Below are 25,877 nucleotides of genomic sequence, written 5' to 3'. Positions count from 1 at the left end.
ACATGCTTTATTTCTAAAGCGCATGCAAACCTGGAAAAACAGAGTGAGAGAAAGATCAGCAACTTTCTCCAGAAAATTACCTGAAATCAGTCTTGTTTTAAAATGGGATCAGCATTATGTGTGAAACAGAAAATGTGCCTGCGTGCTCAGGAAAGACATAACCTAAATAACAAGTTTGAAGCTGTAACTTATTAAAAGTTTGTTGTGTAAGTAACTCTGACCTGCAAGTGATGAATTAACAATAATTGACCAAAGCGATCCAGAACAATGAGGCCTTAGAGAACTTCCTGACATTCAAACCAGGATCTTATCAAGCCAATCCGTGGAAATGGTTTTGTTTGGCAAACGTTGCTTCGTATAAACCTGTACCTTGTGATAACAACTGCTGAGCGCCACTTCCTCTGACAAAATCTAATTGTGTTGTGATTTAGGAGGACTGCGCTGTGTCTGGCCACTTCTGCGTGACAGTGCCTCCTTAGCTGAGGTAACTGTTACCCAGGCCTGCTTAACGCTGTTTATACTCAGTGATCCATTCTGAGACATGCAAGGCCCCCTTTTGCCCTGTTAGCATACACTGAGGATTTCATGATGTTTACTCTGTATATACAGGAGTCAGCTTAAATAAGACTTCCATGAATGCCGGATCCCCGGAAAACTGATGGACTAGATTACACTTTGGCCCACAACGTAGAACTCTCATTTTGACCCAAGCAAGGTTAATAAAACCTAAATATTTATGTTACTATGAGGTTCTTTGCTCTGCTCAGAAGCCAAGCACACAGTCTGCGCTGAATATTGTGATACAACGCAGATTTGTTTTAGCCATTAAAACATTCTCTGAGAAGCAGCCTGATGTTTGCTGAGTGTCTATTTGTGTATGTGCAGCACACATGTAATGTGTGTGTCCGACAAGCTGATGAAAAATATATAATATTTACATAGCAGCAAAGATGAGAGGCTAGTCCTGCTTGTATTTTTGGTAATATAATATTTTTGCCAACATTTATAATGCTCTTTTGTGCATAATGTGCATAGCCTCCTATAGTTGATTTTATTTTATATCTTCTTTTTTTTAATCTTTTATTGATTTTATTTTGTATCCCTTTCATTGTCTATTTGTTCTACTTTCTACTCTCATTTGTACTGCTCCTGTTTCATTCTGTTGAATTTCCCTGGTGTGCAATCATTTAAGTCTTATGTCCATATTGAATTCATAGTGTGTTGTGAATTTCATAATAGTAATGTTTTTTTTTTTCTTGTTGTTATTTTTCCTCATAGTAGTGTCATAATGCTTTCCTGTGCTATGTTTACTTGTCTAATATATTTTACTATTAGATGACTTCACAAACAGCAGATATCTGTCAATAATTGTATGACTATTTATTGTTGGCCAAGTATTCAGGTCCATATATGTTATAGCAAAGTTTTAAGAGATATAATTGAATTCTAACTTTATTTATATTGATCAGAATTGTATTTATTAAAATAGAGATTTATGTAAAAGCAATCCAATTCTCACTCCTCAGTATCTGTATTATTGTATTATTTATATTTTTTCTCTTGTTCCTCTGTAGGTATAGTAATACATGTTTTAAGTGTTCTGTGTACTTTTTCTACACATTTTTCTAAAAGATTACTTTTCCAGAGAGATTTGCACTCCATAGCAAACTAGGGCGCATTCCACAAATACCAAACTATTGTGTACACGCGGTGTCTCGGTCATGTGCCTCTCTTCAGGCAGCAGCACATGACTTCTTCGTGCCTCGCTGATCACCAGGCTCCTCCAGCGGAGAACAGCCCCTTCCTGCAAACACTTATCCAGGAGCAGTCTTACAAGACGACCCCTCGACAGCTCGACGGCTCTATCAGCGCGAACTTCCTGCTCGTAAAGCCCTGCTCGTGTCACATGACTGGGCGGTGTTGTGTCGCGCGGAAGCAAGCAGCTCGGGCTGGGACGGTAGCAAGCGCGAGGGAAAGGACGCGAGTCGCGAGAGGCACTGAAGAGAGCTGAAGACGGAGATGCCGGGCTCACCATCCGCCGAAGAAAACAGAGTGAGCCGTGGCGTGGACGGTAAGTGTGTCTGCTGTGGGCACGGAGCGTCAGTACGCGTCGAGGAAGTGAGAAAGTTGGTGAGGGAAATAACTGGAGGCTTTAGGTAAAACGCGGGGTGTATTTTCGGAGCGGAGCAGCGTCATATGAGAAAATTATCCAGCTGTTCTGAAGTTCACGCGCGTTACACACTCACAGTCACACATGGGACTGTGGAGAAAGCCGAGGTGTTGACATGGTGCCTGTGAGAGGTTCAGGTCATGTCTCACTGCACGTTTATAGTTTGTATATGAGTGGTGGAATGTAAGTAAGTACAACTTTGAGATACTTGTACTTCACCAGAGGCGAATACTGTTTGATTTGTCGCTTCTCAGATGACAGTTTTCAAACCCTTCATGCCCAGTGAAAAGCACGTATCTCCAAATGTGTTGATTTATAATAAACCGAAGAGTGACGTGTTTCTTTATGACTTGAGGAAATTCACCTGCTTCTTAAACTAAATAAGCTATTTAAAAACACTCCAGCAGCAAAATGCAAATGGCACAATTGGAAGACAGCTCATGAAAAGTTGAATTTTCATGCATTACTGTATATTAAACTAGCTAAAGTGGTTAAAAGTAGTTCAACCTTAAATATTTACAGCCTTAAATGCAGCACCGACATGAATGCAGCAGTAATAGATTCATCTATTATAGCAAATACTTTATAAGCTCACATACTTTTACTACTTAACATTTTCAAGGCAGGACTTTGACTTATTAGCGTGTATTTCAGTGTGGTATTATGTGAGTTCTCTGTGTACAGCTTTGATGACAGTTAGCAATTTTAAGGAAGTGCTGCAGTCATGTTCCTCCGCCTGTCTGTGATGGTGAAAGAAGACCAGACATTTTTCACTCTGGTATTTCTGATGATTGTTTAAGCATCTGCAAGGTACTTAATCTAAAACTCCATTTAGACAAGATTAAGACTAAGTGGAGGATTGTAGAATTAGCATAACTGAGCCTTTCAGTCAGCTGATTTCAGAGGGCAGTAAGTTCACAAGGCGCAGTCCCACATTTATCAACAGATGAAGGCTGATCAGTAACACCCGATCACTCTCAAACACAAGCCGCCTTCTGTGAATGGGAGTGCAGCTGTGTGTCCTGACATCCCTCCCTGCTGGCATGTTTGCCTCTGACCTCACTTTCATTTTTATCTGTGCTCTCACCAGAGGTTGTCACTGATAAAACATCAGCTCTGGGAGAGTGTTTATTTTAGGTCAAAAGACAGTGGAGTGTGGGAAGAAAAGTTTCCCTGTGCTCCCCAGACTCTTTTTGTCTTCTGCCTCAATGCTTTTAACCTTTTTCTTGATAGCATAATGCACGTGGAGCGGTTGGAGTAAACAGGACAGCTCGGCGAAGCAGGGGAGGAAGATGAAGTGCTTGCTGATTGCCAGTGAGAGCGCAGAGGTCCTCTTCCACTGGACTGATCCTGAGTTTCAGCAGAGTATCCAGGAGCAGTATGGGGCGAGCCAAGAGGAGGGCCAGGGGGTGAGGAGGAAGTAGTTCAACAGATGACGTCCCAGAGCTGTTAGAAAAACCCTTAATCTCTATCTTTTATTCCCTCCTTTGTTTGTCTGAATGTTCAGCCTCCAGCCTTCGAGGACAGCATCAGCACCCTGTTTGCCCCCATCATCATCTCCTGCAGCACCATGGTGGACAGGCTGGGTGACAGCTACACCTCCTTCACCACAGAAAACAACCACGTCTACGTCCTGCACCAGGTTCTGTTCAGCAGTCATAGCACTGTGACCTGCATGCAGGCCTCTCCTACAGTGAAGCGTCATGTTTGTCTCATGAGTCCTGTTAAGATATCAAACCATTCTTTGTCCTGCTGCAGCACATGATGCAATCAGCGACTCCAAACACGAGTTTGAGGACCATTCAGCCTTTTAGATCCTTGAATAGAACCGTCTTCGTGTTGCTTTCCGATTCGTTCTCACGCCCGAGGCAGTGCAAGCCAATGAGATCGCTTTGTGTCCCCCTCAGTTCGATGAGTGTCTCTACATCGCTGTGAATGGAGATGGTGAGGAGGGAGAGGATGATCTGAGGAGGAAGATCTATGTGATGAAGAAGATGATTGAGGTCCTGTTTGGCATGGTCACCCTCAGCAGCAACCTCCTCAGAAAAGAGTAAGACATTGTGACTCCATTCACACCTGGTATTAAAATGTGATCCGTGTCCAGACACGCTTCACACTTCAGGATGTGACTGGATCTGCCCACATCTGGAGGTAGTCTTTGCTCGCTTTGTTCGGACAAAGTCAAGATCAGCTCCTTTATTGTCCCTGTAATGCATCCGGATACAGATTCCATTTGAATACCAGGTCTGAATGGTGTTAGTGTGTGTGTGTTTTACTTCTTGATGCTGGGTTTTAAGGCAGCGTGGTGACATGAACTGTGCTTCTTTTTTCCAGGCTGCGTCCTCAGGACACGGAGCAAAGAGCGAGGCTGTGGAAGCATCTCCAGAGTCTGCTGGACACCTACAGCCACCTCCGTGAGAACGACCAGAGCTTCCTAGTGGAGGTGCAGTGCATTGGGTTTTTTTTTTTTTTTTTTAGATTCAGCCAATTTTGCTTTGGATTACGCAACATTTTTCACCCGCCAGCTGAATTGTTGATATCAAAAGACACAGCTTTACAGTGGAGTGCAGACTTTTGATTCAGATTAAACCTAATATCTTCATCCCCACACGAGTCCTGTGAGCAATAAATTCAATTCAGTTCAATTCAGTTTTATTTATGTAGCAGCAAATCACAACAAGAGCGCTCTAGACAACAGAGACCCAACAGTTTCCCCATGAGCAACCACTTGGCAACTGCAGTGAGGAAAACTTTCTCTTAACAGACAGAAACCTCAAACAGAACTGGGCTGTGAATGGACGGCCATCAACAGCCACAACAATAACACCAGCTTTAATAATGATAACAGTCTTAATCAAAAGGACCACAGCATTAGGTCTGCAATAAAGCAAAGCCAGAGATGTTATGTTCTAATAATGCACAAAATATCATTGTTCAGCTCCTGTGTTATGATTATTATTGAATCATTATTCATATTTGCTATGTTAAGTGTCTTTTGTTTTGGTTTTGTTTGTTTGGCAATGCGCCACTATCTGTGGCATTATTTAACCACTAGATGGCAGAAGCAGCTAGAAGACTGCTGCTGCTGCTGCTGCTGCTGCTGCTGCTGATGATGATGATGATGATGAAAACCCTTGTAATTGGGCATTGGTACTACTCTGTGTGCTGTCTCCACTTTTTTATTATTTTACAGGATATGTGTGTAGAACTGTGTATCTGAAAGGACTTTAATGCAGTCTTGACATTTAATTTGTTATCTTAAAAATGTAGCCGTGGTCCCATTGAGATGGTTTTTTTGGATTATTCAGATTCTAAGCAGAAAGCACAAATTTCAGGCTATAATTTCATAATATCCAGTCAAAGATCAATGAGTCATACCCCTCAGGCTATCCTTCAGATCTCTTTCTCATTAGAGGCAGTGGTCAATTCATAGTCTGAAACGTTTGAAAGCCAGTGCGCGCATGTTTACGGGCAAATTATATCAAGCTAGGATGGAAACGGTTCAAACCATCATCCACGCTCCCCTGCGGTCTCCTCCCTGTCTCAGGCGGTGGAGAGGCTGATCCACCCCACGCTGTGTGAGCAGTGCATCGAGTTCCTGGAGCGCCGTTTAGTTCAGCAGCTCAACAGCAGTGTGGAGAGAGCAGGAGAGGAGGTGCTGCACGCCTTCATCTTGGTTCACACCAAACTGCTCGCCTTCTACTCCAGGTACAGATCAACACACACAGCTTGCACTGTTTTTTACTCATGATGTGTGAGTCAGTGAGCAGACCTTATTTAAATATACTGTACTCTGCTCATTCTAGCCGTAATGCAAGCACGCTCGCCACCTCAGACCTCCTGGCCCTCATCATCATGGCACAGAATATGTATCCCAGCAGCGTAGACCTGGATGATGCTGGTCCTGAGGTAGAAAATGCTGCCAGTCGCTCACACAACACCACCACAGCGTTTTGGTCGTCTTGTCTCTGATCGTTTATTTCTGTTTTTGTGCATCTTGTGTGCTCGTCTCTGAAGGATGCTGAGAGTACTTCCGGCTCTGGTCCTGAAAGTTTTTACACCCCGGAGCCCTCCCCGACAGACAGAGACTCAAGCAGCTCAGGTGGGTTGTCTAGCAAGCTCCTCTCCATTGTAAAGGTCAGCATCAACGACCAGAGGGCAGTAACGTGATGTGTTTGCAGACTGTATTCTTCTCCTGTTACTGCTACAGTATGTTGTACTTTGTCTTCATTTTTCTACGTCAGCAGACAAGCCGGTGGGAGGAGGTCCTCCGGTGTTTGAATTTGTGGACCCAGACATCCAGGTGAGAGTACATTTCAGCGTCTCATTCTTTATCAAGTGACTGTTTTGGCTGGAATGAGACCTCACAAGTGGATTAATGTCTTCAGATGGCAGAGGACAGTTTACAGACTCTGGAGGTTCCTCCACCTGACCCCTCAGCCCCCCGCAGAGTTTTCTTGGAGGTCTTGCTCAAAGAGGGCCTGTATCCCATGATGCCTCACTCCATGTACTGCCTGCCACTGTGGCCTGGCATCACACTGGTGCTGCTCACTAAGGTTTGTCATGTTGTGTTTTTTTGGACACATTTATCTGGACTAACTAACTACAAATTGACTACCTAAGCACATGTTTGCTCCCGTGTTGAACCACTTAAACATCAATACCTGTCCCTGTTAGATTCCCACGAGTGCAGTGGCCATGTCGGTTTACAAGTTTTTGGAGGCCTTCGCCAAGCTGGAGAAGCGTTTAAGTGAAGGCCAGGAAGGGTCTGCTGCTACCAGAGGCCAGCCGACTATCCATGACGTCCGCAGCAAACTGGATAAATTCATTAAAGCTCTGGGGCCCAGTGAGATTCAGGTATGTGTTTTTATGTATGCTGTGTGCACAGACTCAGAGTGTACAACCGAAAATGATTGTGAGTAGAATTTCCTTTTAAAACACATCAGCTAAGAATAGATTACTTTAAAATACTGTGTGAACTGTCAGCCTTCCTTCAATCCGATTTCATGAAATAGACAAATGAGATCTGCTTTTGCTCCTTCACTTGTGATCCAGTCAGCACAGTTACAAAACGTCTGGACAGAGTTCAAGAACCGAGCCTTCGCCAGAGGAGGACCTGGGTTCAACAAAGAGTGAGTCTGCTGCCGCCCTCTGCTGGCCAAAATGTGTCATAGCAAAGCTGTCAGACAATCCTTACAACAATTATGCTGTTGTTTTTGTTTCAGTCTCATCCCATGGTGTAAGAACATGAAGACCCAGCTGTGTGGAATATACCGACAGTGTTTTCTTCTCGACCCTGGACCAGCTGACATTCCTCGACGTCTCTCCCCGAGTCTGCAGGAGCGAGCCCAGTCCATGGTGCAGTGTGTATCAGTCAGATGAACATCTTTGCTATTTCTGCACACAATTATTTGAACTAGTTTTTAGTGCACACATACCTGCAAGACACAACGGCATCCTTCACTGTTCATGACTTCTCTCTCTCCCAGAGAGAAACTGATGGACTGGAAGGACTTCCTGTTGGTGAAAAGCAAGAGGAATATCACCATGGTGTCATATCCTGTCAGCAAAATAATCCTGCTCCCTGTGATGTCGTGTTGTGTTGATCTAAATGTGTATATTTCATGAAGTGCATACATGTTTTAGGGGTCTTAACAGCATGCATAAAACTTATTGAAATCTAACACATGTAGACCTTGACCCAGTTTATCTCACTTACCTGGAGGATTTCCCAGGCCTCATCCATTTTATCTGTGTGGACCGATCCACCGGCCAGATGATTGCGCCCTCGCTCAACATCACAGAACGCACAACATCTGAGCTGGGGAAGGGACCTGTGGCTCAGTTCATCAAAAGCAAGGTCAAGCTTATTAGAAGTGCATGTGTGAAAAACGAATTAGATTTTTTGGAACCATGCTTATTCGTTTTCTTGCCAAGAGTTAAATGAGAAGATCGATACCACTCTCAACACGTAGCACCAGCCAGCAGTCGGTTAGCTTAGTTTAGCATATAGACAAGAAACGGGGGGAAACAGTTGCTAGGCAACCTGTGGAGACTCCAGTCAAGAAATGGTCCCACATGTAACTCCTGAAAAACAGCAAATTGTCATTTTTATGTGTATGTTTTTGTCTGTATTTAACAGAAAACATAGTGAGCATTAGAGGTGCTCATAGATGGATTTTGTTACCTTGTGACAGCCAGACTAGCCCCCCCCCCCCGCCTAAACTAAGCCGACTGCCTCTAGTTTAATCTTTAGCGTTCAGATTACAGAGAACTCTCTGCAAATGAACGAATTTCCCAACATTTCAAACTATTTCTTTAAACTGCTCAGTGCATTAATAGTCCTGTTCGTCCTTGTCTGTAATGTATTTCTCTTTGCTGATCCGTTCTGAAGGTGTGGAACCTTGTTAGCACAACGCGGCACTATCTCCAGAAGGGTTACTCCACTGTCACACTGCGCGATGGAGATTTCTACTTCTGCTACTTCCTCTGGTTTGAAAATGAAACGGTAAGTCAGTGGCATATTTTCATATATATTAATAAAAAAATCTGTTTAATAATGGAGTACTATGGGGCGCCCCATGTATTGAGGCTGTCAGTCCTCTGCAGTGGCTGCAGGTTCAACTCCCACCTGCGGCTCATTTGCTGCATGTTGTCCCCTCTCTCTCTGCCCCCTTTCCTATCATACCTTCAGCTGTCTCTATCATAAAGACTAGAAAGGCCCCCCCCCCCAAAAAATGGAATACTGTAAAAGTAAAAAAAGAGCATCATATAATGTGGACAGTGTATATGATCTCTCAGGGCTTCAAGTTAGAGGCAGGGGACATACCCATCCTACCAGATGATTCTGCCCCCATCGGGATGCTTGCGTGGGACTACTACAGGTAAACGACTGTGCATGGAAAAGTAGATGTGATTAATCCAAAAGAGAGTCTGCTGACTATAGAAAGTCATTTGTCCAGCAGGAAGTTGCTGCGGTACTACAGTAAGAATCACCAGGGGGAGGTGGTGAAGTGCTACGAGCTGCTGACGGTTCACCTGGGGGTCATCCCCACCGAGATCATCCTCCAGCACTGCAGACAGCTGGCGAGCAAACTGTGGGAGCCTTCGCGCAATCCACTGCTGTAGACGCACCCACACACTTGAACTGAGTCACAGTAACCAATGTGCACATTCGTTATACCGCCAAGAACTGAAACTCGCATTCTCTGTACACATCCTCCTTCCAATGCCTCTGTTTCCATCATTTTATCAGAACTTATCCTAAATTATTTATTAGAAGCACTTCAGGTTTTGATTGAATGCCGTTTTGCTCTTATGCACTGCTTTGTGTTTGTGTGAAGTACATTGACAGTATCACTTAATTCATTTATGACCTGTTTCCTATTTATTAATAATGCTGTCTTTTTGTCACCTTTTAAACTTTGGAGATGATGGATTTTTTATAAATGCAGGTACTGTCCATTTTTGCCTTTGCTGCAGCTAGCGTCATAACTTGTATGAATAAAACATGCAAGTAATTACTGTATCTCTCTTAATATAGAGGTAAATAATATAGATATATTTTCAGACAATAAATATCAATAGTGTCACATTTGCTTTTTTATTGAGTCATTATAAGCATAATTGAGCGTTACATTCATTGTAGGACACTCACTGGGTGTGTTGCTGTGTGAAATAGCACAATTATTCATATGACTAATAATAACTTTTTACTGCAACTGATGTAATAAATTCATTGAATATAAAAAAGATACGCTCAGGTTAGCTTGTCTGACCTTTTCAGTTTAATTTGCTCACTCATTAATCACGTAGGATTCTTCCATACAGACCTGCAGTGAGAGAGAGAGGAGTGTATGTAGAGGAGTTCAGTAAATTATCAGTCTCTCCACTGATGACTCAGATAGCTCCCGTGAGGTCAATCACAACTCCTGAAACCACCAGGTCCCTCAAGAAGAGCTTCTCAGCACTGATGTCATGCACCACCTGGATGACAATAAAATGAGCCATGAATACATCACAAGAGCCAAAACATGAGGTTTATGAGCTTTAAAATAATCCATGTAAACTTACTTGACTCTTCATCACGCTCATGCGTATGGTCTCGTAGTAGTGAAGCCTGGCGTGTGGTTGCTGCATATCATACCCAAAGCCTGCGAGGCTCACCTGGTCACACAACTGCAAAGCCATCACCACTGTGCTGGCGCCTAATGTTGGCATCTGGTTGAGGAGAGAAAATGATCAGTTTCTTCAAACAGTATGAGCAGCAACTACTCATCAGTATTTTCTTAAACATCCAACATGACAGCAAAAATCCTAAATAAAGGTCAGAGGACAATAAAATGAGGATGTTTGCCTCTTGAACCAAAGGTCGCTTGCTCATCTTTCACTCCCTTAATTCCTCGGCTAATAGCAAATTCAATACACGTCTTAGCCAGGCATTTCCATATATTATTCAGGACAGGTTCATCTACCCAGAGGTGCCATTGCTCTGAGATTCCTTTTTTCTGTTTGCGTGCAGTATTTTGTTAACGCATACAACAAAGCATGCGCAGAATGTGGGGGTGTGTCACAACTTGTCAAAAGAGAATTAAATGAGAAAAAACATGTTGTGTTAGAACTCACGTGTCCCTGTTTCAGACCATATTTCTTTAAGACTTGTCTGGCCTTGTGAACAATCTCCGGGTGGAGGATCCTGAAGTTCTCTGGTCTCAGGGGAATACTCTCCACCACCTCTCTCCAGAACCATAGTTTGGACCAGAAGCTCTATTAAAAATGCAGAAAGAGATGTAAAGCATGTGATGCAGTGAGTGTGATGATGTGATAGCGGCGTTGCTGCATGAGTTGCTGTGACATCCGCGGCTTATGTAATACACGCTTTCTGTGTGCAATGGCTCCTGTGATGTAGATCTACCAGTGGCTGTTTAGTGATGACAGAAGTGAGCCAGTCCAGGTCCAGGCCTTTAAAGACCACCACAGCAACCATTGTGGTCTTTGTGTATTCAATGGCAGAGTCAGGTGCTGCCTCTGGGTACACCAGGCGGATGGTGGTGCGGGAACCAACATCTCTCTCAAAGCCAGGCACTGGAGCATTATTCATCCTGGTAGCAGAGGTGAAAATGCATCTATTAAAGTGATCATGCTTTGTTGATGCAATGAATTTTCTTCTGACCTTTCCTCCATCTGTCTGACACTGGCACACACACCTGATTATGACGTCATACTGATCTATATGGGATCCAAGATGAGTCCCGTGAAGAACCCCTCCGCTGCCCACCACCACACAGCGTCTGCAGCTGCCTTCTCCCTTCAGCCATGAAGGCAGGCCAGGCTGAGGCAGGGAGGCAAGAGCCAGGGCCAGATGTTCTTCAACACCGTGGAGCCCCTGAGGAGGGGACAGATCCCAGGGCCTCTCTGCCTGCACAAACACAGGGATGTCGAGGAGGTTTGCACAACAGGCCAAGGTCCTGAGGCGGTTCAGGCACCAGTGGGGCTGACAGGGGACCGACAGCAGGGAGGCTGAATGATTTAGTAAGACCTGAAAAGGGGGGCAAGTGTAGAGAGGAGCTTGGTAAGAGTGAGGGAATGATCCAAAATGATTGCTAAAATCTGTATGCATACAAGATCTTTGGGCTGCTGGTAGTCATTGCTGAGGGATGACCCTGTATCCAAGGGGAAATACGCAGGAATCAGAATAGCCGAGTAGCATCCGATCAGCAGCAGCAGACTTAAGGCGAGGTTCTCATTCCTGCGAGAAGACAAAAAAGACAGCAGAGCTTTCTTTATGGCATTATGTAACAGCCTCATTGAATCAATATAGCACCTGCCAACATGTACCTGCTGAGGAAATCCCTGGAGTCAGTCTTTGTGACCACGTACTGTCTGTGGAAGACAGGCATTGGTGATGCATCCCCCACAGTCTGAGGCAGCAGTGGACAGCCATCGTCTGGGTCCTCTATACTCAAGTGAGTCATCATCACTGTGATACCTTTCATGGCACCACCTGAAACACACATGATTGAGCTCTAGGACTGATATGCAAAGAACTAATATTGCTTCTCTCGGCAGCAAAGACTTTCTTAGTAACAACACAAAAGTACTGAAAGAGCTTATACCATGTTCCCTATTTCACTACCAAATGTCAACAAAAGTGTCTTGTTTCTTCTCACTAAAGCAAGAGGAAGATAAATTAGAGTAATATGAACAATATACCTCACAGCCAGCCTGGCAGAGAAGATGGTAGTTAGCACTCCGCTCGTTGTCCACTGTCCAGTGCAGCTAAAATGGCTGCAGCTGCTTCCTACTCCACTGGAATCTACCACTTCCCTCAGAAAAACTGGTTAACCATTAACACGTTGCTCAGTCACACTCTGTAAATACGTGTGTGACGAACCGTGCAACCAATAAAAAGGAGGAACTGTCCAGAAAATATTCAGTGCGAGAAAACATGATAATGAAAAACTGGATGACACCTAAAAGGTTCGATATGCTTAAAAAAAAACGACGTGGTATATGTATACATAACATATTTGAGTCCATACATACATATTATTTCTAGTCTGTGTATGTATTTAGTCTGCTATACAAACAAAATGGTTTACTTTAATGCAAAAAGCTGAGGCTGACTAGTCATTGACTGTTGGTGTGCTTTCAAACAGATATGTACAAAGTACCACTTGGCAGTGATGAAAGCTTTATAAATAACATAATCCCTCAAAACAGTGTGTTTATGAGGGTTGTACTCCTGTGAAAGAGAAGTAGGAGCAGGAGTGAGTGAAGCCAGGAGCCTGTGGAACGAATGCAGCCTTAGTACTTGTGTATGAATGTGTGTGTGTGTGTGTGTGTGTGTGTGCATGACAGAAGGGAAAAGAGGGAAAGGGAAAGACAGAGGGGGAGTGCAGGGTTGGCAAGCTCACCAAAGTGCACACACACCTGTTTGTTGGGGTAACACAGTGTCCCACCATGAACTCGGCATTCCAGCCATGAAGCCACTGGACTAACAGCACTTCTGTATAAAGTGGCTCACAGTCAGCCGAGTTATCCGCCGCTTTGCTTTCATCAGACAGATTATCAGTCAATGTTAAATAGCTTTATCTGTTCAAAATTCCTTAATTCTCTTTGTGTCTTTGTGCACTTGATGCAAACAGAGTTGGAAGAGGTTGTGCAGTGGGCAACCAGTGGGATGGACTGCAAAACAGGAATAGAAAAGAAAGCTCAGGTAGGTGAGAAAAATGTTTCCAAAGTGACGTTTGTGGCGACTTTCCATTTAAATCACAGTGTCTTACATTAAATATAGCTCCTAGAGCGATAGTCACTGGACTCTCACCACTTGTGAGAGGTTTTTTTTTTTTTTGCCAGCCTGGCAAACTGAATACTTAATGTTATTGTTAGGCTACCACAAAATCACAATTTTAAAATCCACAAATGATGTGTGAACATGTACTTTATGGGAGCTATGAACATTAATGACATGTTACATCCTAGAGAACATGTCAGCATTGAAGTTAAGCCCCGAACATGAAGAGAAAATGTCCATCGGCAAGGACAGGACCGCTCTGTATGAAACTGCTTGCTGGTGGATAATTTTCATTTCCATCCTAACCTGACGTGTTGGTCCCGAGTGGATTTACACTGAAGTTCCAGAAAATGTTTCATAACTGTGTCTCTTTATCATAACTGTCTGTCTTGCCACAGAGTCAAAATAATTTTTATTCCTTTATATGTGCACCAAACAAAATAATAATAATAATGTCAATATTTGTTGCCATTAACTTCATGTAAAATCTAATTACTTTGGCCCAAGCTATCGTCTGTGATTCTTTAAATGAAAACATGATTAAAAAAAAAAAAGGTTCCTGGCAATTAAAGGGTTTGTATGCAAAAGACAATGGGCCATACCAGCCATGAACTTATCATCAATCAAATAAATGTTAAGATTAAATTAAGATTAAGGCAGATGCAGGATCATACAAAGACATGTTCCTTTGAACTTTTTGTCATTGATAAATTATCTAGAAACACATGAACTTCATATGAGGGGCAGTTTACTAAGAAGGTTAGTTTTTTTTTTCTTATGGCCAAGCCTCGCTTGCACTATGCTCTGAATTTATTTTGACATTAGCGCTACCATTCCCACCTCTCAACACCCCTTAGCCTACTTGGCACATCTACTTTACAAGCCAATAATACCTCTCCTATCCAGGATTTCTAATAGTATCTTCTACATTCTACCGTTTCTTTCATCTTCCAGGCAAAGGAGAAAGTGAGGGGGATCTCCTCAGACCTACACTGTGAGATTCTGGATATGAGCGGAGGAGAGAACATCACAGAACTGTGCAAAAGGAAAAAGACGATCAAGACAGCATCCTCACTCGGGATGCCAGTGGAACTCCCTGTGGTGAGCCACAATTTTCAGGATGAGTAGCAGGCAACATGCACACCATTTGCTTTGTCTCTTTCGTGTTGCAAGGGATTAAATCCCCCATCTGCATTGATTTATTACAAAAATAGGTCAGCCACAAGGACTTTTCCCAAGATATATCAACGATAAAATGACACAGCTGCAAAACATCGAAGCTACAATTCTCAGAAACTTTATCTTCATTTGCACAACATAGATACAAAAACTGATCTCTGTGTTTCTCCTGTCTCTCTTTGTTTCTATGTGTGTGTTTCTGCATGGACAGATTAGGCCTCAGGACACTGCAGAATTCATGAATGCAGCCAGTCAAGGCAAACTGAGTGCAGTAGACAAGTATCTGGCTGATGGTGGGAACCCTAATGTCCATGATGAGGTATGCTCCCTGTGTGGCATTACAACAAATATATTTTTCAACAACTTCTATTTGTAATATATTAAAACGTTCCAGCTGAAGAGGACGGCACTGCACCGCACCTCTCTGGAAGGACATGCTGCAGTGGTCCAAATGCTTTTAGAACAAGGAGCCGATATCAACTTTAAAGATCAAGTAAGACGTGCAGGCACATTGCTTGTTTGGAAAGGTGATGATGAGATTGGGTGAGATTATCTTCACACACTAAAGCTCCAGCCTCTAGTGGCCTGAAGTCAGAACTATTAATAGGATAAGGCCCTCCTACTGTGTTTCAGCTGGGCTCCAGAGCCATACACTGGGCTTGCAGAGGGGGAAGCCTGGAAGTCATCAAAGCCCTGAAGAGCCATGGGGCTGACCTGAACATTAGAGATAAGGTGAATGTGCAGTCGATATGGGCCTGAATTTGTATCATACACTTATGACTGTGAACATACTGTAGGTCTTAAGATGATATATGGTTGGTCTTTTATCAGTTTGTATGTGGATTTGCATACAAATAACCTTGTACCCATGTTGCAGTTGTACAGCACTCCCCTGCATGTGGCCACAAGGACAGGCCACGCCGCCATTGTGGAGTACCTGCTGTCCTGTGGAGCCAAAATAAACTCCAGGGACAGGGTAGGCAGCTATGTGCCCCTAAAGTCCTGTAAGGTGATATTTTTTCATTTTGTGAGCCAACAAAATCTTTCTTCTTATTTCCTGTCTTCCCTTTAGATAATAAAAGCACCAAATATCTCAAAATAAGATCTTACTATCCATAAACTTTTAATAAATGCTTCATAATTTTTCATCAATACACCTTTAATATCATTATTAGATGACCATTTGCTGTAAAATCACCTTGTTGTTACACTTCAATCATCTCATCATATATGAATGAATGACTCAGACAGATAAGTGATGATTATGGGATGACTATAGTAACAAATATAACAAAATGATTTTACAGACTATGTTTGTCTGATAGTAATATTACAGGTGTATTAATGAGAAATGATAATCTAGTGTTAAAATCTAAGGTATTTATTGAAATGATGAGAATTTTTATGGTTGATATGTTTAGATATTTGATGGTTTTACTTTCTATAGAGGAGAAAGGAAATAAGGTGAGAGATAAAACAAAGGTAACTGAGTTATTGTCTCTTGCGCATAACATAAAAAGATATCAATTTATGGGACTTTAGGGGCTCCATAGGCAGCAGCTCAACAGTCTGTGTTTCATCTCTATAATTCATTTCTGTCATTAATAGCCTACATTTCTCCCTGCTCACAGGAAGGCGACACAGCCCTGCATGATGCCGTGCGTCTAAACAGATACAAGATAGTGAAGCTGCTCATAGTTGCGGGGGCCGACACAAAAATAAAAAATCATGTGAGTTTCTCCACATGTTGAGCAAGTATAGTTTACCTCTGAGATGATCTTAAAGGAATAGTTTGACATTTTGGCTTATTAAAACAACAATTCACTGTTTCACAGGGGACAGCTCAAACTCAAAACAAGAAGCCAAATAATGTCCCAAAGTATCAAGCTATTCTTTTCAAAGATACTGACTGCATAAAACATGCTGTCAGTATGATGACTCAACACCATACATACAATATGAGCCTGTGCAAACAAACTGACAGTATGAACTGTGTTACAGGAGGGAGTGACAGCGATGCAGCAGGTAAAACAATGGCAGTCTGACATCATGGAAACCCTGCAGAGACTGGAGAAGCTGAGGGAGGTGCCGCCTGAAAACACCTCAAGAGAGAGGAGTGAATAGTGCGAAAGCTTTGTTGTACACCCACTCACATAATATATTCTTTATAATGTCACTTCCTGTGACTCTCTCAGGTTCAAAATACCTTCTGTTATTCCACTGTAGGTCTGTGTACATCATAACTGAGTCCATGCATTATATGTGCTCGCCAACAAAATCTGCCTTTCCAGAGCATAGCTGTTAAACCTCTGAGATTAATCTGAACTCTGACACTAGAAAATGTCAGCTTGGATGTGACGGATTCAAAGTGATCTGCTAATCTCGAGAAAAAGACACAACATATGGATGAGGGAACAAAGCTGAATTTCTCAGACCTTTTGCCAAACCCGCGCTTTTGACATACGCTTCCAAAGAGCTTTATGATCTCAGGCGCACTCTCATGGATGTTTCATTTCTGATTTGTGATGCCTTTGGAAGTTGGATAATATTAATGGATAGTGCTGTGCAGAAGCTGCGTTCGAATATGCGTCAAGAGAACCTTGTTTTATCGAGGCGACAGATAAGGCCATAGCACACGGTAGCACTGCGTGTGAGACGTCAGCTGACGATAGCAGAGATGGCTGGTATGCCCCTGCTAAAGTCAGGGATTCAAGGGGAGCTCAGTGGACATATTTTCCTTCTACCATCAGTGCCTCAAATGTTCCCGAGGGCGCTTGGCCATTCACTCTGGGGACACTGATGGCTTGCTCCCTCGCTCACAATGTGGTTGCTCATATACATGCAGCTATTCATTTTGTGAGCACAGTGTGTTCAGCAAATATTGTGCTACTGACATGCACGCACGGGCTCATTGTAGACAACTCATCAGATACACTATCAGCCACACACAATATTTCCTGTTCCAAGCAAGGCAGCATAACCGTCAGGGACTCAACGGAGACACTGAACATGTACAACATAAGGTTATGCACACCAAGTGACATTTATTTTGTCAACCTGACCCTAACAGAGATATTACAGTTTATTATCAGTGTAATATAGTAGGGAAAGACTCCCCTCTTAAATCTGTTAGACCCATACATGTTTTACAGCTTCAGTTCTGTCATGTTCCATTCCATGTCAACTACAAGCAATGTGCTGTTTGTGCTGCGCTGAGGGCTGGAGTGGTGCAGAATGAGGAGGGGGATGGGAAAACTGGAGGCTTCGGCTTAGTTCTGTGTAGCAGCCAAAAACCAGAGGAACCTGTTTATCCATGAAACTGTTAAACTTCTTCCTGCACATGTTGCACATTTCAGCCTCTGTGAACATCCAACACAGCTGCATAATCATTTAAAAAACAAACTCATTTGTCATGTTATCGTGTTTTCTTGTTCAAGGCTTTAATAAACACATCAACCGTTTACCACCTATGTGATACCTATTCCAGGAAAATGGACGATTTCTTTAAGAGCACTCAAAGCAACATTATATTGTTACTGAAAAAAGGTAACCATGGCAATGATATTTCCCAGGCAGGTGAAAGTCTGGACAGGCACGCTTTTAAAGCACCATTTGTTTCCAGTTGGAGATAGATGTGGGAGTCTAGTGAATTCATTTCCACTCAGGCAGGCGTGTATAGGCAAAGAAGGCTAGAGCAGGCGTTGTTGCAGAAAATGAAAAACACTATTACATGATATGAATACAGGATGTTTCACACTTTACACATACAGAAAACACTGAAGTATCATTGTGTGCTTGCAGATAGTGATACTGACAGATTGCACTGCTCTGCTTTTCTGTGTCTAATGCCGTCTTCCATCTTTGTGATTGTATGTTGCAGCACACTGCCGTGCCAAACAGGGTGTTCAAAGCAAGTAACAGCATGGTCTCATGATATTAAGTATTGATTTTCCTTTGCCTCATAGAACATATCTACAATGAAATTCAGTAACTGCGATAATCCAGGCTAGAGACTTCAGGAATATTTACAACAAAATCTAATATCAATTCCCTGTTTAATCTTTGTAATTTTGTTTTTCTTCCACACTAAAGCCCCAGGTGGGTTGTTCTTATTGATTTGTCTTTAATGTTCAGCCGTAAGAAATGACACATGCAACTCCTGCTGACTGTTCCAGGCTTCCTTACCTATAATATCATTTGATTGTCTTTGGTTGAGGTTCTATGTAGGCAACCCTAGACAAGCCACGTCTACAAATGCTTTGTAAGGCCTATTAACTGTTCAAGTACACTGAATTAATCTGTGATCACAGAGTAGCTGTGATTGGCTATGATGGTTAATAAATTCGTATCAGCTCAAAATATTCAACAACATTGTCTTAAATAACTCAGTAACACCATTTTCTACCTGACCGACCAACAATTCTCGTTTCATTTGAAAGGTCAGAACAAACACAATGACAATCATCTATACCTTATCGAAAAACACATACATTAGAATTACATGCTGTTAAATGTATTTGATTTATAAACTTTCATTCAGCTGCCTCAATTAAGATCTACATCCCTTATTCGATGCATTCAATTATGATTTATCATCAGCTTTGAGGCTGTCCAGCCATCCAAGTCTTCCAGGTTATACAGGGGAAAGCATGAGAGAATTATCTAGCTGAGTTAAGTCTCCTTTCTAATTTCCATGGGGGGGGTATTGAAGAGAGGAGAGCTGTTGGACCTGTGAGTGGTGGGAGCTGAAAGTCATCACCAGCTTAGCAACGTGTCTGTCAGAGTCAAGGCAATCTTCAAACAGACCTCAAATTCTTTAGATGACAGACACCTTAGGGTGAATGATGCAGAGGAGAGGGGGAGGAGGGGGCAGTGTGCATCATCTGAGTTTCAGACGGACACCCTTGAACTGCACTCTTGGACCTAAATGTCTTTAAGGCAAACGTGAATACTGATCCTCTAAAAGGAGAACACCAGTGAAAAAATGCATTTCTTGAAAGATAAGCTTTGCAGCAGCACTGTTAATTGAGACAAGATTTTAAAGGTGCCCTGTGGAGTGTTCTTGTAAACAAACAAAACTTGTGTTGACATTCACTGTGTGCATCTTGGAGTTTTGGCAAATGCGTTGAATGCATTTCCTTCCTCATAAAACATTTGTAAAGCCAATATTTTTTAGAGCATTTTACATTGTGCATTATTCAGAACCATGCTTGGGTTGAGTCTTATTCTTCATTGGATTTGTGGGTGCATTGCTACAGTCCTTTGTGCATAACCACCACCATCAGCAGAGCAGTGTGAAGCCATCTGCAAGAATGTGTATCACATCGTCCACATGCATCCTGGTGCCTGTGCATAATAAAAAAAGACAGGGATTTGTAAAAACATCGCTCCATAGTGCTACCAGTGGCCAAAAACTCCACATGGTACCTTTAAATATCACTTTGTTGTAATGGATTGCAGCATTTTTAAGGTGGATTTATCTCTTTAGTGGCTAAAGTCTTCGGCATATAGACTTACTTTACACATCCTCCTAACACAGGAGAAAAAAAACCTCTTTAAAGTACCAGATGTGCAACAACTTGGTAAGAGGAGGGCTCCCATATTCAGTTATTTGATGCATGGAAGTTAACTATTGAGAGAAGAACACTAAGACACTGTTTGAGTACAAGAATCAGAACAAGGGAAAAACAGCAGCATTTGTTTCTTTGCATGACTTGTGAAGTTAAAGGTGTGCTTCATGGTGTTGTGCATTTCAAGTCAATCATACAGAAAGCCATTGTTTGGTCAAATTGCATGAGCATTCCAAGCCACTGTGAAGGCCAAGAAAGGAAGATGAAGAAAAAGAAAAGAAAGTGATGGTGGAAAAAGAGAAGAAGATGCAGAGAGAAGAGCTGGAGGGGAGTATACGAGTACACGTCCCTGAGGTCCTCCTGGAAGGTGCTGGCTCCAGGCTCCACGACAGTCAAAGTGCCAGACTGCGAGCGTTGGAGGCAGAAGCCTGCGCACGTTGCACCACTCCCGGACACTTCTCCCTCTTCTGCAGCTTGTGGTTCTGAAACAAGCCCTCGTTTCGTGGGACACCATGAGCTCCATCCGGGAAAGTCAATAGCCCTGGAGGCACGGACACAGGACACTATCACCAACCACAGAGAGACGACATTGACCTTCTGACGGACAAACTGTAACAGTGGTGTAACAGACTTACCATATCCCTCAACACGTCCATCTTTGAATTCTCCTTCAAACTTCATGCCATCGTATCGACTGAAGACTCCAGTGCCTTGAAACTTTCCATGTGCAAATTCTCCTTCGTACCTGATATGGTGAAAAGAGAGCAGGTTGTCATTTGCAACACATGATTGAGAACAAAACTTCTTTTTGCTTCACTCTTGCTCACACACCTGGATCCATCTGTGAAGAACAGCATGCCAGAGCCATGGAAGAGCCCATTCTCAAACTGGCCAGTGTAGCAGGTTCCATCCTGAAACTTGAGCTGGCCAACACCATGCCTCCGACCTGGAAAGTCGCACACCATCAGAGTGAGTAACGGCTCAAACTTAAAACAGACGATGGAAACACAAGAAATCCTGTCAAGGCAAACGACCTTGACAGGAGATCCTGATGCCATTTGCTGATGCACATTTTATCTACATGGGTGCCATCGTGTCTCATCTAACCACTTAGCCTCTTATGGATTACTCTTTCGTAATAGTGTGTAACATACTCTAAGAGATGACCAACTGAGCATGACATTCGAACTCGCAATGCGGCTCAGGGTTTTATATTCACTTGGTGTTGTCGAGCCACTACATATGTCACATGAGTTAGTACGTGCTCGGATTTAAGTAACCCCTCCATCAGCTAAAGGTTTACTACTGAATTAGGAGTCCCATCTGCCTCCTGCGTGGTGGGAATTACAGCACTCTAATCCATCAGATTTTTTAGCAGGGATTTCTACTTTAGGATCCAGACTGTGAAACAGTCAAGGAATGTACTTGCATTCCCCTCCTAGTAGCCTATGATCCACCACTGAAGCTTATAATCATGTCGGAGAACACACACCTACATGTTTCTAGACTGAACTGCTACAACCGGCTTACACTTGTATTTGCCACACTGGAAAAGCAGGCAAAGTTGTATTTGAAGGGTGAAGGAATACACCAGTTAGAACGGTGTGGACAGCGTTTGATCTAAAAACAGCTAAAAGTCATCACAAACTCGATACTAAGACAAAATAAAATCTCCCAGCGTGGTTTTGTTCCTAGCATTTTTCAGTTGATTTGGTTTCTCAACAGCAGCTGACAGAGGACTCTGAGATTTCCCAAACAGTTCCAAAGTCTAATCCAGAAGATTTGACAAAGCCAGAGCTGGTAAATCTGGCCGTGTTCGTCATGGGCTGCCAATGCTAGCTAATTGGGATTTCATTAAATAGCTTGAGCTTGCATGTCACTAGCATCGCTGTAAGTGTCTGTGGGAGAGAGTTAACGCAGTGCAAGCATCCTCATAATCTTTGCCACAGGTGAGCGTTTTGACAAGATATTTCCCTTCACAGAAAGATTTAACTCCTCAGTCTGCACAGCTTCATGATACATATGTGCTGCCACTGCTCCTTGCATTTGTTCCTGCGAGCTCCTCCATAATATTATGACACGTATTTGTGTAAACATAAATGACTCTAGATATGGAAAAATAATCTGGTATAACAGTGTTATGAGTAGCCTGGTGTTTCTTGGCGAAGACAGCTGTGAAGAGCTTCTTTTATCCAGGACTGATGATTTAATGAGCATCAAGCCTGTGCTGAGGCAGAGTGCTGTTATCTTAGCCAGTGTTGCAACATGTACTCAGAGGCTAATCAACAGCACTCTTTCGTTCCATTTGCATCTCATTCTCCTCAGTTGCTTTGTTAAATACGGTCACAGTTTAAACGCTTGTGTGCATAAAACCATGCTTAAATACCAGAAATATACTGCATGAGTCAAGATGAACTGTTCAGGTAAAAGATCATGACTTTAGAAAAAGTAAAAACACATTCTAGGGAAACGTGCCAAAATAGTTCTCATCAGCAACGATTAATATCCATATACAGAAGGTACAAGTGAAAGCGTGTCATATCGCTGTAGTTAAGCTGCACACAAACTGTACAAAGCACGACTGTCTTGCCTTCTTTCCACTCGCCGTGGTACTCTTCCCCACTGGCATAGGTGAAAGATCCTCTGGTCAGAGTCATGTCACCCCTGTTTAGACACACAAACACACCAGAGCTGAAGAACACATCTTTACTGGTGGCAATTTATGTTTAAAAGAAAAGCATGTGGAAGATTTTCAGAGTGAGAGGAGCATCTGTGAAATGCTGTTTTTCAGCTGACCACAACCTCTGACCTCACTATGGAGGGAAGCAAGTGAAGGGTGAATTTTCCATAGGGCTGCAGCAGTTTCATGCTATACCATGGTATGAAAAGTGACAGCTATCTATAGTATTGAATTCTACCGTATTGGTGTTATTAAAAAATGGAAGACATAATATCTTGTTCCTTTAAGGGTCATTGTAACTGATAATAACGGCGATGGTGTAATACCCTGATTATTAGTCCTGTCCACAAAACAGAAGCCAAAACTGTCTCCTAAGGACATATTTTAAAATTGTTGATCTTTTGCTCATGTAACTCTCAAGAGCAGCTCGGTAATCACGTTACAGATCTGACAAAAGCATCCATCCCTTTAACATATCAGACTTATTGCCGTACAGCCTGATGTGATCAGTATTTTAATACCAAATACCAAGAATACATTAGTTTGAGGATTATTTTTCAGCACATGAATAGCTGAAGCAGCCTTCAGATTTTTAAATAGGTTGGAAATTACTGTCAGAATTGCTGGAGGAGGAAGCCTTGGTGCGGGCTAAAAGTGCATGTTGAACTTTAAGTGCGAGTCGGATCAAAGGATAAAGATAAGTTACACCAGATCACTGTAACTCTCAAGCTAAGAAGTCTGTTTAGCGCTCAGCGTATGTGGGTGGTGGTGATGCTGGTGATGGTGGTGAAAGTCCAGTTTAAAAGCACACAGGGGCGAAACGCCTTCTGTCAACAAACAGACTGGAAAACGTGACTGTGGCATGACTGCAGATATAAACAAAAGCTTATCGCATGGTGACCATTTCACAACATTGTTCAGTAGCTCTCCAGGCTCTCAACACACGACAGTGTTGTACAGAATGGCTGTCAGGTGTAGTTTTACACACCACTCGCCATTAAATTAATTATTCATCAGCTCACACTAAGACAGAAACACCCGTTATTGTAAATATCCAATTGAGGCTGTCAATATGTTTCGATCGTTGCAGCCTTTACATGGATGCTGCTGAATTGGCTATAGCTTTTTACGGACAAGCATATGTAAATCGACTGTAACATATGGCAACACAACTATATGCGAAAAGCGACAACACCTATGAACGCTATCATTTACCTGTACGCTACGTTTGTCGTCTCTGAAGCATGGAAACCACCGTACAAGAGCGGAGGGGCGTAAAAATATGAAAACACCGGCTGAGAAACGTATGTCGCGTTCACTTGCCCCTCGCAAGCTCCTACATCCCCGTTCAAGAGTCGTAACAGACGTTCACATAGGCGTCAGGGTGGCTAGGCACGCTCGAAATCACGAGGAATTATTTGTTTTACATCATATCATCTTACAGTTATAAAGACTCAACTTAAAAACACATTCCCTCTCTGCGAGCCATGTTTACGTTTGCTGTCCTGGTCGCGGTGACGTTTAAGCGCGCCACATTTCAAGATCGCAAGAATTCCAACAGCCTCTCAAAGCATCATTACAACAGCATCATTGCAGCTTGACCGCCGCGCTGTTTCATTGCATGACGATTGTCGGCTCTCATTGAAAACTTTCTCTGATTGGCCTAGTGTGCTACAGCTTAGAGGCTGTGGCAGACATTTATAAAAGGTTGTTAGGCATTTTTCTGAATCTACCTGAAGCACTCAACATCGCAACCGAAAGGGAAGTCTGCAGCTGAATTAGCTGTAGTCAGGGATTCATTATGTACAGTATGTAGGCCATAGACTGCAAATTAAGTATATACTTTAGTGAACTATGAATAAAGATTTTGTCATTATTATTATTATAGTCCACAGTACACAGTAACACAGTAGACTTAAGTAGTGTGTGGTGTGGGATTTCAGCTAATGTTTCTCACAGGGCAAGCACATAGGTTTATCGCCCTCAAACACAACTGAAGTTTCTCTTAAGAGTAGACAAAATGTCTTAAATAGCATATTTGCTTATAGTTACTGTTACTGGGCATCCAGTTAAGGCACCAGCTGGATCTAGAATTAGGCATACTTCAAATAATAAATAATAAATAATTCACAGAAAGTCATACTCAAAATACTTAATGAATATGAATACTGAATATTATGATACTACAGTATTTCCTAATAAAGCCGCATCATTTTTGATAGAGGTAAAGCCAGGCCAGATTAACCTGCCAGGGGCCCCTGGGGCAAAAATGGACTGTGGACCCTTATCAACTCCCTTGTTTCCAAATTTATCCAGTTATAAGCAGATAAAACAACAACCAATGGACCATAAGACTGTGAATCTTTACCATGCCCACCATCTTAGTTTAGCAACTTAGCATGCTAACCTTTGCTAATCAGCATTAAACACAAAGTATAGCTCAGGCCAATAGGAATGTCAGTTAACCAGAGTTTTGGACAAAATGAAGATTCGACCAAATGATGGCACAATATGGAAGGTCAGGGCATCACAGTGATGGCAATTCTCCATACAGGGAACATGAATAATTGTGATTTCACAGCAATCCATTTAATAGTTGTTGAGATGTTTAAAAAAAGAAGAGGAAGATAGAAGATAGAAGAAACACAAAACTGAGTATATTATCTGGAAACCATCAGTGTCTCTACCAAATTTTGTGCCAATCCATGTACCCTAGATGTTTGGATGTTTGCATATTTCGGTGGCTAAGTGCCAACTCTGACATCCTGATGGCGCTAAAGGAAACGTCGGAGATCTAGGCCTAATCTAAAGTCAGAAAGATTTATCCTCTGGGAGCTATGAATGTCTGAAATTCATTCATGGAGATCCATCAAGTAGTTTTTGAGATTTTTCAGTCTGGAAAAAAGTGGTGGACTAACATTGCCATCTCTAGAGCCATGCCTGACATATTAGTTAAAAATGCAGGTTCTGCCTTGAGGCCTA

At 42.5% G+C, this 25,877-nt stretch overlaps 4 protein-coding genes across 7 annotated transcripts; 2 read left to right on the top strand and 2 right to left on the bottom strand.

The window, feature by feature from the left end:
* The first annotated feature begins 1,904 nt into the window (after window positions 1-1,904).
* Window positions 1,905-9,915, top strand: hps1 (HPS1 biogenesis of lysosomal organelles complex 3 subunit 1). 4 transcript variants are annotated; one of them, XM_070978214.1, is made up of 18 exons: window positions 1,905-2,071; window positions 3,404-3,579; window positions 3,678-3,812; window positions 4,078-4,220; window positions 4,505-4,613; window positions 5,718-5,878; window positions 5,977-6,079; window positions 6,188-6,272; window positions 6,415-6,473; window positions 6,559-6,726; window positions 6,848-7,027; window positions 7,226-7,302; window positions 7,396-7,533; window positions 7,660-7,725; window positions 7,886-8,030; window positions 8,565-8,678; window positions 8,972-9,054; window positions 9,133-9,915. In XM_070978214.1, exons 2-18 carry the CDS (start codon window positions 3,463-3,465, stop codon window positions 9,296-9,298), a joined length of 2,049 nt encoding a protein of 682 aa, XP_070834315.1. In that variant the 5' UTR covers window positions 1,905-2,071; window positions 3,404-3,462; the 3' UTR covers window positions 9,299-9,915. The 4 variants fall into 4 exon arrangements, with proteins under 4 accessions (XP_070834315.1, XP_070834316.1, XP_070834318.1 ...); XM_070978215.1 differs by having other exon boundaries at window positions 9,136-9,761; XM_070978217.1 differs by having other exon boundaries at window positions 1,923-2,071; window positions 6,418-6,473; window positions 9,136-9,761.
* st3gal7 (ST3 beta-galactoside alpha-2,3-sialyltransferase 7) lies at window positions 9,756-12,489 on the bottom strand. Its single transcript, XM_070978218.1, has 8 exons — window positions 12,383-12,489; window positions 12,008-12,173; window positions 11,792-11,918; window positions 11,377-11,708; window positions 11,085-11,271; window positions 10,796-10,936; window positions 10,244-10,390; window positions 9,756-10,156 (listed from the first exon to the last, which is right to left on the bottom strand). Exons 2-8 carry the CDS (start codon window positions 12,163-12,165, stop codon window positions 10,070-10,072), a joined length of 1,179 nt encoding a protein of 392 aa, XP_070834319.1. The 5' UTR covers window positions 12,166-12,173; window positions 12,383-12,489; the 3' UTR covers window positions 9,756-10,069.
* Window positions 12,490-13,307: 818 nt separating this feature from the next.
* Window positions 13,308-16,769, top strand: ankrd2 (ankyrin repeat domain 2 (stretch responsive muscle)). The gene is made up of 8 exons (XM_070978080.1): window positions 13,308-13,388; window positions 14,421-14,567; window positions 14,857-14,964; window positions 15,040-15,138; window positions 15,279-15,377; window positions 15,523-15,621; window positions 16,277-16,375; window positions 16,647-16,769. The coding sequence occupies exons 1-8, from the start codon at window positions 13,308-13,310 to the stop codon at window positions 16,767-16,769; spliced, it is 855 nt and encodes a 284-aa protein (XP_070834181.1).
* An 896-nt stretch (window positions 16,770-17,665) lies between these two features.
* Window positions 17,666-24,206, bottom strand: morn4 (MORN repeat containing 4). The gene is made up of 5 exons (XM_070978425.1): window positions 24,111-24,206; window positions 22,806-22,879; window positions 21,047-21,161; window positions 20,851-20,960; window positions 17,666-20,756 (listed from the first exon to the last, which is right to left on the bottom strand). Exons 2-5 carry the CDS (start codon window positions 22,870-22,872, stop codon window positions 20,608-20,610), a joined length of 441 nt encoding a protein of 146 aa, XP_070834526.1. The 5' UTR covers window positions 22,873-22,879; window positions 24,111-24,206; the 3' UTR covers window positions 17,666-20,607.
* Window positions 24,207-25,877: the final 1,671 nt, after the last annotated feature.

This window comes from Chaetodon trifascialis, chromosome 13 (genome assembly GCF_039877785.1).
Source record: "Chaetodon trifascialis isolate fChaTrf1 chromosome 13, fChaTrf1.hap1, whole genome shotgun sequence".
Taxonomy (NCBI): domain Eukaryota; kingdom Metazoa; phylum Chordata; class Actinopteri; order Chaetodontiformes; family Chaetodontidae; genus Chaetodon; species Chaetodon trifascialis.
Note: the sequence above shows the minus strand (reverse complement) of the source record. Positions and strands in the feature narration are given on the sequence as shown.